This window comes from Leopardus geoffroyi, chromosome C3 (genome assembly GCF_018350155.1).
Source record: "Leopardus geoffroyi isolate Oge1 chromosome C3, O.geoffroyi_Oge1_pat1.0, whole genome shotgun sequence".
Taxonomy (NCBI): domain Eukaryota; kingdom Metazoa; phylum Chordata; class Mammalia; order Carnivora; family Felidae; genus Leopardus; species Leopardus geoffroyi.
The window spans coordinates 96,326,467-96,341,023 of NC_059338.1; the positions used below are offsets into that span (position 1 = coordinate 96,326,467).

The following is a 14,557-nucleotide window of genomic DNA, read 5'->3' on the forward strand; positions in this document are numbered from 1 at the left end:
AGATATCCATTTCTTAGATATTATGGAGCCTGGATTCCTCTGAAAAGACTACTTATTTCATTGATTTCTGCCCTCGCTATGTTCTTTTCCTCTTATATTTTTGGTCTAGAATACATTAACATGTAGCTGTGATCCGAGATGGAGGTATTTGTAGATGCCCAGTAGAGTCTTTCTTTCGATAGGGGGGTAGAAATTACTGGGTTTCACAGTTATTTCCATGATTGGGGTGCTCAATATGTGTTAGGTGCTCTGTGTACTTTATAAATGGTATTTCATTACATGATCACAACAGCTGAGGAAGCTGAGGCTTTCAGACATTTTTACCTTCTTAAAGCCAAGGAACTGGGAAAGAGAGGAGTTGGATTTGAAAGTTCTGACTTTTTTTTTTCCAAATATTTTAGAGACAGGGAGTAGGGAAAAGGGGCAGAGGGAGAGAGAGAGAATCTCAAGCAGGCTTCGCGCTCGGCGTGGAGCCCAACATGGGGCTCAATCCCATGATCCTGGGATGATGACCAGAGTGGAAACCAAGAGGCTGACAATCAACATACTTACTCCCCCAGGGGCCCCTGAAAGTTCTCTCTGATTCTTTGGCTTAAACTATTGGCCATAGTCTAAACTACTTCCCCCATTGTACTCAACAGAGAAAAAAAAATCACTGGAATTGTTAATCATTGAGTGCATACAGGAGTGGGTAGAAACTTTAGGGACTAATCGCTCGTCGTCTTTGTTAAGTAGCAGAGCACTTACGTGTCTCTTATTACAAAGTGCCTATCTTCAAGCTAAGTGTAGTCATTTGCTATAATCAAAAGAAACAAGCTAAAATACTTGCTATTTAAACAAGATGAAATGTCTTTCTTTCAGCAAGAAGAATCTGGTAAACTAGAATATTGTAACCAAATACAAATACAGTGACAACTACAGTGATCTTGACAGAATTACTAATCACTAAGTGAGAAAATAGTAATTAAAATTACTTCTATGGACCAGCCCCTATACTAAGACCTTTTTTTTTTAACCACGAATCTCCTTAGTACAGTTACCATATACCATCTCTGTGAGAGCAAGGATCACTGCGGTAGTTTGTAAACCAAACTCCTTGCTTCCACCTTTGCTCCCCTAAAGTTTTTTCTTCACCTAGCAGCCACTATGACCATTTTAAAACATAAAGGACCCTAATGTCATTCTTTTGCCTCCCAGTCCTACAAGAACTGCCCAGTTTTCTCAGAGTAAAGGTAGAAATCCTTACTATGGCCTACAAATTCATAAATGATCTGCCCCTAATCTCTAATCACTTCCTTAATTTCATACCCCAGTCTCCATCATTTGCTTTGCTCTAATCACATTACTTTTCTCACTGTTTCTGGAACATAGCAAACGTGTCACATGGTGGGAGGTGAGTACAAGTGGATTATAAGCAGTTTAAATAACCATCAGAGAATATCTTACCCAAGAATAATTTGTCCCATTATAAGAATATGGTATCTTTGGAATAAGCCTTTTTAGATAATAATTATTATTATCTAAATATATACTATTATTTACTATTATACTATTATTTAGATAATAGTAAAGATATCATTTATTCAGTCCCTCTCAAAAATACACACACACGCACACACACACACACACACACACGCGCATGCACACTTAATAACTTCCTGTATAGTAGACTAATAGGTTGGAAAACAAAATAGATGAGTGCCTGGAGTTTTTCCAGTGGGATGAGAAATGCAGTAAGTAGACAAATACACAATGTATCAGATAGTATATAGGAATTCATAGGAAAGAAGCTGATGGATTAGGAACAGTTGTTTTATAGATAATAGTCAAAGAGAGCCTAATGGATAATTTTACATGTATTAGAAAAAACAGAAGTGAGAATTTGGCACCTGTGGCTTCCTGGAGCAAGCATTTTCCCAGAGTAACACAAAGGCAAAGGTAAAGACCCAGAGACAAGTGTGTGTTTTAATATTTTCAAACCAGAGCAAGGAAGCCAGTGTAGCCAAGGAATAGAGATTGGGGAAGAAAGTGATAGGAAAAGAGTTTTGGAAATTAGCATGGACAGATCACATAGGCCATGATAAGGGCATTGCCTTCACTCTCAGTGAAATACGGAAGCATTAGAAGATTTGACACAGAGAAAAGGCATAATTTGAGCAATCTTGTAAAAAGATTGCTGTGGACACTAAGGATAGATTTTAAGGAGTCAAGAGCAGAAACAGGAAAGCAGCAACATAGCAGCAGAAGGACTATTGGAAATAAAATAGATGAGAAATTATGATGGCTCAGGTCAAGGTGGTGGCACTGTAGGGGTAAGAAATATCAGGTTCATGATTTTCAAAGTGTTGATAACAGGATTTGCTCAATGAGGTGGACGGGAAATGTAAAAGAGAGGGATGAGGCAAGAATGATTCCCCAGGTGTTTAGTCTTCAACTAGAAGGATAGTTTTTATTGATGAAGGTGAGAGTAAGGAAAGGGCAAAGAATTGGCTATTAGATAAAACTTGTAAGGCTTCTCAGGCTATAGAGTAGTCTAAATAAATCTTGGGGCCATTAAGAAGTTCACGAAGACCCTAATCATTTATTTCTTGGTTGTATGGGTATTTAATTTGTGATGATTCACTGAGCTGTATATTTTTTTTGTACACTTTGCTAAGTGCGATTCATATTTAAAAAGAACCACTTTAAAAATGTATTTGAGTGTAGACAATGTTTCATTAGTTTCAGATGCATCATGGGATACACCTTCTCTATACTTTATGTTGTGCTTACCACAAGTGTAGCTCCCATCTGTCACCATGCATTAGTATTACAATGATCACTACTGTATTTCTTATGCTGTGACTTTTATTTTTGTATTTATTTATTTATTCATTCCCAAAATGGATGCCCGTATCTCCCACTCCCCTGCCCTCTGGCATCCATTAGTTTGTTCTTTGTAGTTGTAAGTCTCATTCTGCTGTTTGCTTGTTTATTCATTTTTCTTATATTCCATATATTAGTGAAATCATATGGTATTCGTCTTTCTCTGTCTGATTCATCTCACTTACGTAATACCCTCTAGGTCTATCCCTCTTGTTGCGAATAGTAAAATCTCATCTTTTTGTGGCTGTGTAATATTCCATTGTATATATAACACATCTTCCTTATCTATTTGTCTGTGGATGGACACTCAGGTTGCTTCTGTATCTGAACTATTATAAATTATATTGTGATTATCATAGGAGTGCATATATCTTTTTGAAGGAGTGGTTTTATTTCCTTTGGGTAAATACCTAGTGGAATTATTGGATCATATGGTAATTCCATTTTTAATTTTTGAGGAACCTCCATACTGTTTTTCACAGTGACTGTAGCAGTTCACATCCCCAGCTTTTCAAAAAGAAACGGTGAGAGAAGAAAATGCCTCCAGAGGAGAGTAGATTCTAATGCCTAGAGACTTTTCCCTATGCTAAACCTTTGTTCTTTGTCATGCCATCTCTAGTTCAGATTTTTTGTTATCTTTAGCTTAAATCAGAGGTTGGACAGCTTTTTCTATAAGGCATCAGATAGGAAATATTTTATAGTTTGTAGGCCAAAGCGTCTCCATTGCAACTACTCAACTCTGACATTGTAGCATGAAAACAGCCATAGACAATATGTAAATGAAAGTATCCCTGTGTTCTAATAAAACTTTATTTATACACATCGAAATCTGAATTGAGTACAATTTTTACATTTCATAAAATGTTATTTTTGTGATTTTTTTCAAATGTTCGGAAGTATAAATGCGATTTTTATGTGTTGGGCTGTACAGAAATAGGCAGCGGACCAAATTTGGCCTGCAGGACATGGTTTGCTGATCATTGGCCTAAACCACTTAAATTATTTTCTCATACACCCCTATACTCTAATACATGTTCCTTTTAAACTGTCCTCTATGCTGTTCCAGATATACCTTTTTACAATACAAATGTGATCATGGAAGCTGCCTCTATGACAATCTGAGGTTGCTGAACAGGAGCTATTCAGACACAGGCTGGGTGAAAGGGTGCAGGCAAGGCCCTCCAGGAAGAGGGGGAAGGGAGAACAGTGCAGACAGAATACAGCATGGCACGTGCAGATAGCTGCTAGAGGTAGCATTCACGTGCGGCACTGGGTTGGGGATGGGGTGGAGAAGTTGGCTGCACTTCTTGCCGGAAGACTTTTTATGCTACGTAAAGGAAATTGGACTTTATCTTTTTGTGGTGAGTTGCTGTTCAGGGATGTTAACAAAGAAAATGCATGGTCAGTTTTTCTTTTTTTTATTTCATTCCAGCAAACATCCATTACCCTTAGAAATTAAGGTTTTAAAAAATGATCCTTTTAGTAACTTCGCTCTCAGCGGAAAGGGAAGCAAAATCCAAATTGCAGTAGGTCAAATAATAAATGATGGGTAAATTTTATATGCAGGGCAATAAACACAATTTTGCAGCCCTAAATATGTGTTTGCTTGTTTGTCTATTTATTGATATACAAGTACCAGTCCAAATAACTACACATATAAATACCTGCTAGAAAAGTACCACGATGTGGTATGATACAAGGGTTGAGATTCAAGTCAGGAAGACCACTTTTTGCTTCATGGTTACCACCTCGGATTGGAATTTTACTCAGTTATAGAGGTGCCTGGGTGGCTCAGTTGGTTAAATGTCCAACTTCGGAGCAGGTCATGATCTCACGATTCATGAACTTGAGCCCCACGTCAGGCTCTGTGCTGCCAGTTCAGACCCTGGAGCCTGTATCAGATTCTGTGTGTCCCTCTCTCTCTCTGCTCCTCCTCTCCTTGCCTTCTGTCCCTCTAAATAAATAAATAAATAAATAAATACATACATACATACATGCATACATACATACATACATACATAGGGGTGCCTGGGGGGCTCAGTTGGTTGAGCGACTGACTTCGGCTCAGGTCATGATCTCACGGTTTGTGAGTTCGGGCCCCGCGTCGGGCTCTGTGCTGCCAGCTCAGAGCCTGGAGCCTGTTTCAGATTCTGTGTCTCCTCTCTCTCCCTGACCCTTCCCCACTCATGCTCTGTCTCTCTCTGCCTCAGAAATAAATAAACATTAAAAAAAAATTTATAAAAAAAATAGTAAATTACTCAGTTACTTAACCTTGGTTTCTACAACTATCAACACGATAATGAAATTTGATGACAGCTTTCTGTAGTTCCTACTAATATCTTCATGTTATTGACTTACAAGAGGTTCGTCTGTTTATAACTTTTATTATATATTTGTACAAATTATATTTTCATATTTTGTTTTCCCATTGGAAAGATACTTTTTGTCACTATGGAACATTTTTGACCCATTGGATATTACCAGTAGAAGTGGAGATGAATCACTGTTATATGCTTCTAATCCTGTTTTGTTTTTTTTTTTTATCCTCTGTTCAATTTTAGCCTTGGATCAACTGTGCAGTTCTCTTGTGATGAAGATTATGTCCTACAGGGGGCGAAGAGCATCACTTGTCAGAGGATAGCTGAAGTCTTCGCTGCTTGGAGTGATCACCGCCCTGTATGTAAAGGTAAAGAAAAATCTTTAAATCAAAATGCTCTCTTCACAACATTTTAATAGTTTGAACTTTATTTCACCGAGTATAAGTTTCAATTAAATCTTTAAGGTGTAATGCAGTCTTTAAGGAAGTACTTAACTCATGTATTTAGCAATAGTTGTTGAAAACCTCTAATATGTGAAGCCCTGTGTTAGGTTCCCAAGGAGTACCCAATGTAATAATTGGAGTAATATGCAATATAAGACACTGATGGCTTTGCTGGCTTTATTTTAATAAAAAATTACCTTGTGTAGAGATTCATAGGGCCTGATTTTTTCACCACAGTTTTATCTCTATTTGTATGCTTGGCCATTTTAATTGCATTTGTCTCCAATAAGCAGTGATACTGGTGTCGGTGGAGGTAGAACACAATTCTGTGATTCGTTAATTTAATCTAAGTCAAATCCATGTGTACCCTCTGGCTTCCCATATTACCAGTAACTGCAGATAAGATTTATTCCCACCACCTTCTTCAAATTAAATATTTCTATATGAATTAAATACACTCCCGTTTACTAAAATTTATTCAGCTGTGTTTGAAAGTCAACACCTCATCCTACTGGCAGTTGTGATTGCTCCTTTGTTGTTGTTGTTATTTTTTACTAATTGCATCCCTGCATATTTCAGTGTCCTAGTACTCAAAATTTCATTAGGCTTTCTTCACCCTCGGGGAACATTTTCACTGAGTCAACACACTGTAGATTCCCCTCAGGTGTCATAAGGGTGTTATCAGGGGAATAGAGAAGGGGCATATTTGAGAGCTACCATAAAGGAAAAAAGGCAAAAGTATTTGACAACTGGCTGGATTTGGAAGGAGAAATTAACAAGAAAGAGTCAAAGATGATGTTCAAGTCCATGAGACCAGAAAAACCTCATGCTGTTAATAAGTACGAAGAAACTGAAAAATGGAGTTTTATGTAAAATTATCCAGTTACTGCAATATTGTGATCATTGGCACCACTTGTAGGCACTTTGTGCTGGGCATAGAGCTAACCACCGTATATACTATGTCTTATTTAATCCTCAAAACAAACCAATGGAGACATTATTATCTCCATTTTAGAAATGAAGAAGGTAAGGCCTAAAGAGATACAGTCACTTTCCCAAGCTCAAATACTTGGAAAATATTTTTCCTTAAGTCCTTAAGTCTATAAGTCCTTAAGACTTATAGAATGGAGAGAAAAGCCAGATTTCAGAACTTTGCTGATAGAATAGAAAATGATAAAATGGAAGCAACAAATATATTCCACTCACTTGGCAATGGCAATGGCAAAGAAGAGAGAATCTAGATGTTTTACAGATTTGAGTAAATTTTTTTTGTTATAGGTAGATGATTATTCATAACCTATCTCATTTGCAAAGGCTTTCAAAATGACATATAGCGTGATAACATTAAAAGTAAAGTTAAACGGAGATGATACAATAAGGCAAAATAGTTTCATGATCCTAAACAAAAGTTTACATACAAGTGGGTAGACAACTGTTAAGAATGGTTTACATGTAAGACTTAAATATGGTGGCTGCCAAACAATGGGGAAAATGACCATTTTACACAAAAACCATTGTCTATAAAATACAAGCATAGCAATGAAACAGAAAAAGCAAACTTTTTCCTGGCTTTGAGGTCTGAAATGCCTTGCATTGTTTTTTATAAAGTAGACACTGAATAATAGGCATTGTGGGAATAACTTTCATCAATGTTCTGGCAATGACTAGAACAGTAAACTGTATAAGGTTGATTTTTTATGGTGTCCTCCACTCAAGACAAATTACAGTTATAAAGGACAATGTAGTGAAAATCATGGTTTCAAAGAGTGTGATCCAAGTTTCTTGCTTCAGTTTTACATAAATTAGATGTGAACTTTCTGATGGCAATAAAGAATGGAAAAAATAGAGAGTAGATTTAAAGAAAAAAAAATAATGGTAATGCAGAAACAAAATCTCACACAAGAGAAGTTACAGCCAGATCATGGAATTTAAGGTCTACGTAAAGATGGAGACTATAAACCATCTTTTTTCATTCAAGACTCTCATTTCAATAAAAAGAATGAATCATATTTATTACAATTGTAAATTGTTCAAAGGCAGTAATAATGTTACATTATTCTGTTATTCTTCACAAACCCTATGGAACAAAGAGCAGCTCTGTAGTGACCTATATCTCAAGAAATACTTGTTGAAAATTAATGCGTGATTATTTTTCTTTGATTCCAAGATGCAGGAGCCAGGAGCTATAAATGTGCATGTTCAACATTCGTATAGTGATATTATTTCATCTAAATTTTACATCTTTTCTGCAGATACTAATCATTTATACATAGCTTTTTTTCATTCCTCGCATGCAGGCGCATGTGTGTATGGTTTATAAAGTACATTTGGCTATTAGAAATTACTGGCTGTGGTGCTAGAAACAGTAATGGAAGGAACATGCTGAAATAGTAATTGAAGTTTTAAAATGACTATCCACAGTGAGTCAGAACAAAGAATAGTTTTCATGTCTCATGGGTGCTTGGACCGAATAAATATGCTTTTTTCCAGACAGCAGCATAAATAGCAGTATCAGTGCACTGCACCTTTGAGGGGTTATTAATATAGCTGCCGTCTATGTATTGCATGGTTGAGCAATCAAGAAATGGTGATTTTCAAGAGACTGAAAGTTCACACAAATAGCAAATTATGAATTAAAAGAAAAGGAGCAATTTACAAATTAATATTAATGGATTTTACACCAACTCAGACAATAATTTTATTCCCTAAATGGGATATGTGTATGAGATATTTACCAGTTTACAGTTATGGAGACAATTATTCTTTGTTGGATATGCAGTAGATTTCTAAAAACTGGAGTTTATGCAAATAAGCAGACTTTTGCATTTGACTGATATATAGAATGTTTATTTTAGATATTCATGATATTCAAATAAACATCATTTGTTTGAAAATTGATAGTTTGTTAACTAGGAAATATGTAGGATAGTTAATATTTCTAGATCAGACAAAGCTGTCGACTAATTTTCAAACAATATTTGGACAGTCCAAATAACCAGTCAAAGCACAAGGGCATTAACCACTCATGAGAGTAATGTAAAAGGTGGCTAAGGAAAGACTAGAAAAGAAGGCAAAAGAAATACAAAAGTATTGGAAATGGGTAAAATCAGAAAGTCACCTTTTAATTCCTTTTTTTTTTTTTTAAAGAATTTTTTTTTAAACGTTTATTTATTTTTGAGACAGAGAGAGACAGAGCATGAACGGGGGAGGGGCAGAGAGAGAGGGAGACACAGAATCGGAAACAGGCTCCAGGCTCTGAGCCATCAGCCCAGAGCCTGACGCGGGGCTCGAACTCACGGACCGCGAGATCGTGACCTGGCTGAAGTCGGACGCTTAACTGACTGCGCCACCCAGGTGCTCCACCTTTTAATTCCTTTATTCAATTAATTATTCAATCATTTGCATAAGTAGTGATTAATATACTTATTTATTTCGGATTCCACAAACATTAACGAACATTAGTAAGGATCCCAAATTAAATCTGTGGGATACACAGTATGTGATGGTTTTAATTATTTTATATTGAAATTCAAAACTAAAAAATATATGGTAGAGTATGTTGTTTACAAGAGAGGTACAATTCTCTGCAGAATTCAGGTGAGGAAGATTATTCCCATGTTTGGAGACCGTCAGGCCTTAAGATAGAAGAGCAGGACTTGGAAGTTGTTTTGAATTTCAAAATCGGAAGTTGGAAAGCATTCCAAATACAGAGGGTATGTCATGAGCGAAATCACAAAGTGAATTGGTATATCTGTGGAACAAGATGGGGGAGGATGGGCATTCCAGTTTGGTTAGGTATATGAAGGAATATGAAGTGAGGTCAAATTAGAGGGGTTGTATAACTCCTCCTTTAAGTGTTTTTGGAAGCACCCTAAACCATTCTATAGTGTGTGTGTGTGTGTGTGTGTGTGTGTGTGTGTGTGTATATGTGTGTGTGTATATATATATATATATATATATATATATATATACGTATATATATATATATATATATACGTATATATATATATATATATATATATATATATATATATATATATATACTGCAAGTAACTCCTATCTTTCCATTTGGACTATAATTTACCATACACAGTGCTAGCACACTAATCCCATCAAAATCTCAGATTTGTTATGTCCCACTACTTTTCAATGGCCCCATTTTATTTCTCAATTTCGTACTGTGAGCCAGTAAAATGAGACAATCAAGAATATGAACGCAGGGATGAGACTTCAAATCTTCTTCGATCTTCTACTTAAGTAATATACTCTCGTCATTAATTATCAGATTTCTTATCTTAAAGTAGAGTTCCAATACATCAGGATCTACTCCATCTAGAGGTAAGAATTTGTGTGAGGACAGGGCACCTGGGTGGATCAGTCAGTTAAGTACCTAACTTTTGAGTTCGGCCCAGGTCATGGTCTCACAGTTCGTGAATTTGAACTCCAAGTCCGGCTCTCTGCTGATGGCGCAGAGCCTGATTGGGATTCTTCCTCCTCTCTCTCTCTCTCTCTCTCTCTCTCTCTCTCTCTCTCTCAAAATAAGTAAATAAACTTAATAAAGAAAAGCATTTGTGTGAGGATGGAATAAGGTAATCCATTTAAAACAGAGAGTATATGGGCTGAAGCACACTAATGGATGGAAGTGCTGGGTGGAGCCCTGCCCCTAATGGTTATCTCATCTGACTTCCAAAACAATCCATGATCTGTCTCCATGCAGTTGTTTCATTAACTCTCACCAGCAATTTATCCCAGCATCTCAATAGTGAACACAATCACTGCCCTAATTTTCATATATGTGTGACTTGACCTGAATGGAAGAAAACCTAGTAACCATACACTGCTCACCTTTCAAAGTCTTAAGTCACCTTTCACCTCCTCCAAAACTTCTTTCCTATTTCAATTATCCATTACCCCCCCCCCCACACACACACACATACTTCTTTAACCTTACTTCACATTTTCTATCTTTACCACACAATTTAGCATTGAATTCTATTCTCTTTGGCAGTGGTTCCTCACCATTTTATGGGCAATAGACTTGATCCTGCAACCAAAACCACCTCAGAAAGAACAAAATAACACTTCTAAAGTACTTGATTTTCATTGGATTTCCTTTTGACTGTTGCCAAAAAAAGGACAGTTATCTATATGGTTTATCCATGTATTACCTTTGATTAAATGGAAGGATCATAATGGGGTACCTGGGTGGCTCAGTCAGTTGAGTATCTGACTCTTGATCTCAGCTCAGGTCATGATCTCATTGTTTGGGAGTTTGAGCCCCAAGTCGGGCTCTGCACTGGCAGTTTGGAGCCTGCTTGGGATTCTCTCTCTCTCCCTCTCTCTCTGTGCCGCCCCTGCTCATGTGCACATACTCTTTCTAAAAATAAATAAATAAACTTAAAAAAAATTAGAAGGATTATAATGAGATTCTATTCCTTTGTTCATATACAAAGTGAAAATGGGTATTGCAGTTTATTTGGTAGATAATCACTGGCCAAACCTAAGGGTTATAACCCTAATTAATGAATATTTATTAAGGGCTTTGGGGTCTTACAGTTTCCAAAATTCTTTCATATATGTTTTAGGCTCCTTCTCATGTTTTGTTCTTCTTCACAATGTTTACCACAGTGACCATTATGCTTATATTTTTGTGCATATGATAATTGCTAAATAAGCATTTTGAATAAATATTGTGGAGAGACTTAATTATAACAGACATTTTTAAAAGATAGTAATGTGCTGATATTAACCACAGAAAGTTGCCCTGGAAGAAGGCTTCCTGTTATGCAAAAGCAATTAGAAAATTTTGCCCAAGAGCAAACCAGAACCTGCTGAAATTTATCAACCAGAAACACATATAGCAGGTGTTTGTCTGTAGCTGTTATTGATGCCTTCTTAGTTTCATGGAATAATGTTACAGATGAGATGATGCATAATAAGGGTGATATTAGCAATTAATAGAGTGACATATGGTGAAGAAGATAGACAGATGGTTTAGATATGGGTATTTATCATACATTCATGTTTTTTGATGGTCTTTTTTCCGTTAAAAATAATAGTTTGAAATGTATTATATAATTTTGATAAGGAAATAAATTTTACTGCCAATGAATATATTTTAATGACAAGATGTCATTTACATATTATGTGCTGCAGATGATAGTGATGCATTTATGTATATAATTTAAAATTCAAAACTACCCGAACAATTAGAAATTTTGCATTTCAATAGCGGCCTTCCAACAATTGTTCAGAAATACATTCCACACATCTTGCCTACCTCATAAACTTATTAGGAAAATATGCAAATAGTTAGCAAATAAATGATCCTGTTTTGGTATATAGTAGTGGGGAGGGATCTCCACAGTTATCAGTGAGAACTTTCTATTTCCACCCTCCCTTTTCCTGGGTATAGGACCTTGCTTATCTTGCTTAATGTTTCCTGGGCTTCCATTTGCTTTGTTGGTGATTACTCTGAACTTCTTCCAGTTGTAAATTCTAAAAATTCGTAAGTACATTTGGTGCTTTCTAGACTTTAGAACATGGTAAGGTTATTCTTGTTTTTTCAATTTTTAAAAATAGGCTTTGGTTTTTAGAGCAGTTTTAGGTTCAAAACAAATTTGAGTGGAAAGTACAGAGTTCTCCTATATCCTCTGCTCCCACTTGGCCCAGAGTGGTACATCTGTTACAATCAATGAACTGACACTACCTTATCATTATGCTAAGATTATTCTTAGTTAAACATTTGTCTTGGTCTTCTAGGGCAGCTACAGCAAAATACCATAAACTGAATGTCTTATAAACTACAAACATTTATTTCATAGTTCTAGAGACTAAGAAGTGCTGGATGATGTCTGCTGGGTACCAGCTTCCTTATTGTAGCCTTCAGACTGTAACTTCACATGATGAAAAGGGTGAGGGATCTCTCTGGAATCTGTTTTATAAGATCATTAATCCCATTCCTGAAGTCTGTGCCTTTACCACTTAATCATCTCCCGAAGTCTCCACCTCCTAATATTATCACTTTAGGGGTCAGGATTCAACATATAAAGTATATGGAGATGGTACAAATAGTCCATAGCAATGTTTTCCTTTACCTTTGGTGGTCTAGTGTCTGTCTTAGCTCCTGGCACAAAGCGGGCAATAACAACAACAACAACAGCTACAACAACAACAGCGACAACAACGATACTATATGATAAACTATTGCTAACGGAAGAGTACTATTCTTTATTGCACTGTGTTTTAGGTAGCAGTTTAAAAATAGATCGATGTTACTTTTACTTCGTGCCAAAACTGTGGTTATCAGTCATCAAACTGCTTCAAAGTAGTTTAGATTCTGTGAATCTTTTATGCCTCATTTACTATTAAAGATATAATTTCATATTAACTTAAAGGAGTATTTATATTCATACGTTTCTTACTATGTTCATTTTCAATGATGTGTCCTTAGAAAAGTAAAGTTGATTGTAATGTGATTCTTGATTCTGTTATCTTCTCACGATTATAGTTTTGAGAGTTTTTAAATGGAAAATAATATATTAATTATTAAAGCTAGTAACAATTTTTGGTGAGTTGGGAGAGAAAATAAACAGGAAACAACGCTTTTATTTTTAGCACTATAATTTTATTTATTTTTTTTTTAATTTTTTTTTCAACGTTTTTTTATTTATTTTTGGGACAGAGAGAGACAGAGCATGAACGGGGGAGGGGCAGAGAGAGGGAGACACAGAATCGGAAACAGGCTCCAGGCTCTGAGCCGTCACGGACCGCGAGATCGTGACCTGGCTGAAGTCGGACGCTTAACCGACTGCGCCACCCAGGCGCCCCTAGCACATATAATTTTAAAGCCCTGAGGATCTGAAAATTAATGGGGATGAAATGGACTGTGTGATGAACAAAGCTCAAATGATTAAGGAAATAAAAATAATAACCTGATAAACAATGGATGTTTTAGCTGAACAGCCAAGGAAACACCTGAAATGTGTTATCTTTATGAAAGCATGAACAAACTGAAAACTAATGAAATCATCACAGGAATACAAAATTTGCAAGACAAACTACTTGTTTGAAAGGAAATTTCAAAGAATTGTTAAAATGAAATGACTTTTTGTGCGTGTTTGTAGTAAATCTGTGACATTCCTCAAAATTCCCCTGGAATGCAGAAAGCCTTATTTTCTGTGTTTGTTGACAGGATGTGCTATTATCATAAAGTACTGGAAGATCTGTTCTGACTTAATACCCTTTCCGATAATTCTGATCACCTTAAAAGATGGGCGAAGTAAAGACGTTGGAGTGAGGGCCTTCCATCTTGAGATCTTCCACAGTGCAAACTCACTTTTGTCTTAAAATAGCAGGATACCTACTTCTGTGCCAGAGAGTTTGCAGAGAAAATGATCGTAGAGGGATCACTAGAACGTCTGACACTTTTTCTGTGCACTCAAAGAAGAGAATTGTACCATGCAAAGTAAAAGATGCAAGGTGAAATGAAAAATATGAGGACCTGGGAAAGACACAGACACAAACAGGAAACAAAAGGCATAGGCAAGATATATAGACACATGATTGATGAGAAGGGGGGCATTTTTTGATATTTAAATTGAATGTATTTGAAATTTAAAGAATCATGGTTTTTATCCTTGATATGAATATAGAGAATTTATCACATTTGGACAGATCTTTCCTTATATTAAGGGATAAACTATGTTCGGCTGCTTAGCTAGTCTGACACAAGATTTTCTGCATCTAGGTATATAGCAACAGCATTTCCAATCACTAGCCAGGCGTGGCACCTGGCTGACATCTTCACAAATACTTGAATGAATGAATGAATGAATGTTTCTCACTCTGCTAGACACAACATAAGAAACACAGAATAGAACTGAGCACATCACATCCTCGAGGAATTTCCAATCTCGTTGAAAACAGTAC

General features: G+C 36.3%; 1 protein-coding gene across 6 annotated transcripts in view; it reads left to right on the forward strand.

Moving 5' to 3' along the window:
* The window catches only part of CSMD3 (CUB and Sushi multiple domains 3), a 1,255,667-nt gene that overhangs the window by 577,136 nt on the left and 663,974 nt on the right, over positions 1-14,557 (forward strand). For all 6 annotated transcript variants that reach the window (XM_045453867.1, XM_045453870.1, XM_045453869.1 and 3 more), the window contains one exon: positions 5,427-5,551. In XM_045453867.1, coding sequence (XP_045309823.1) covers positions 5,427-5,551 — 125 coding nt within the window. The remainder of the gene's footprint in view (positions 1-5,426; positions 5,552-14,557) is intronic.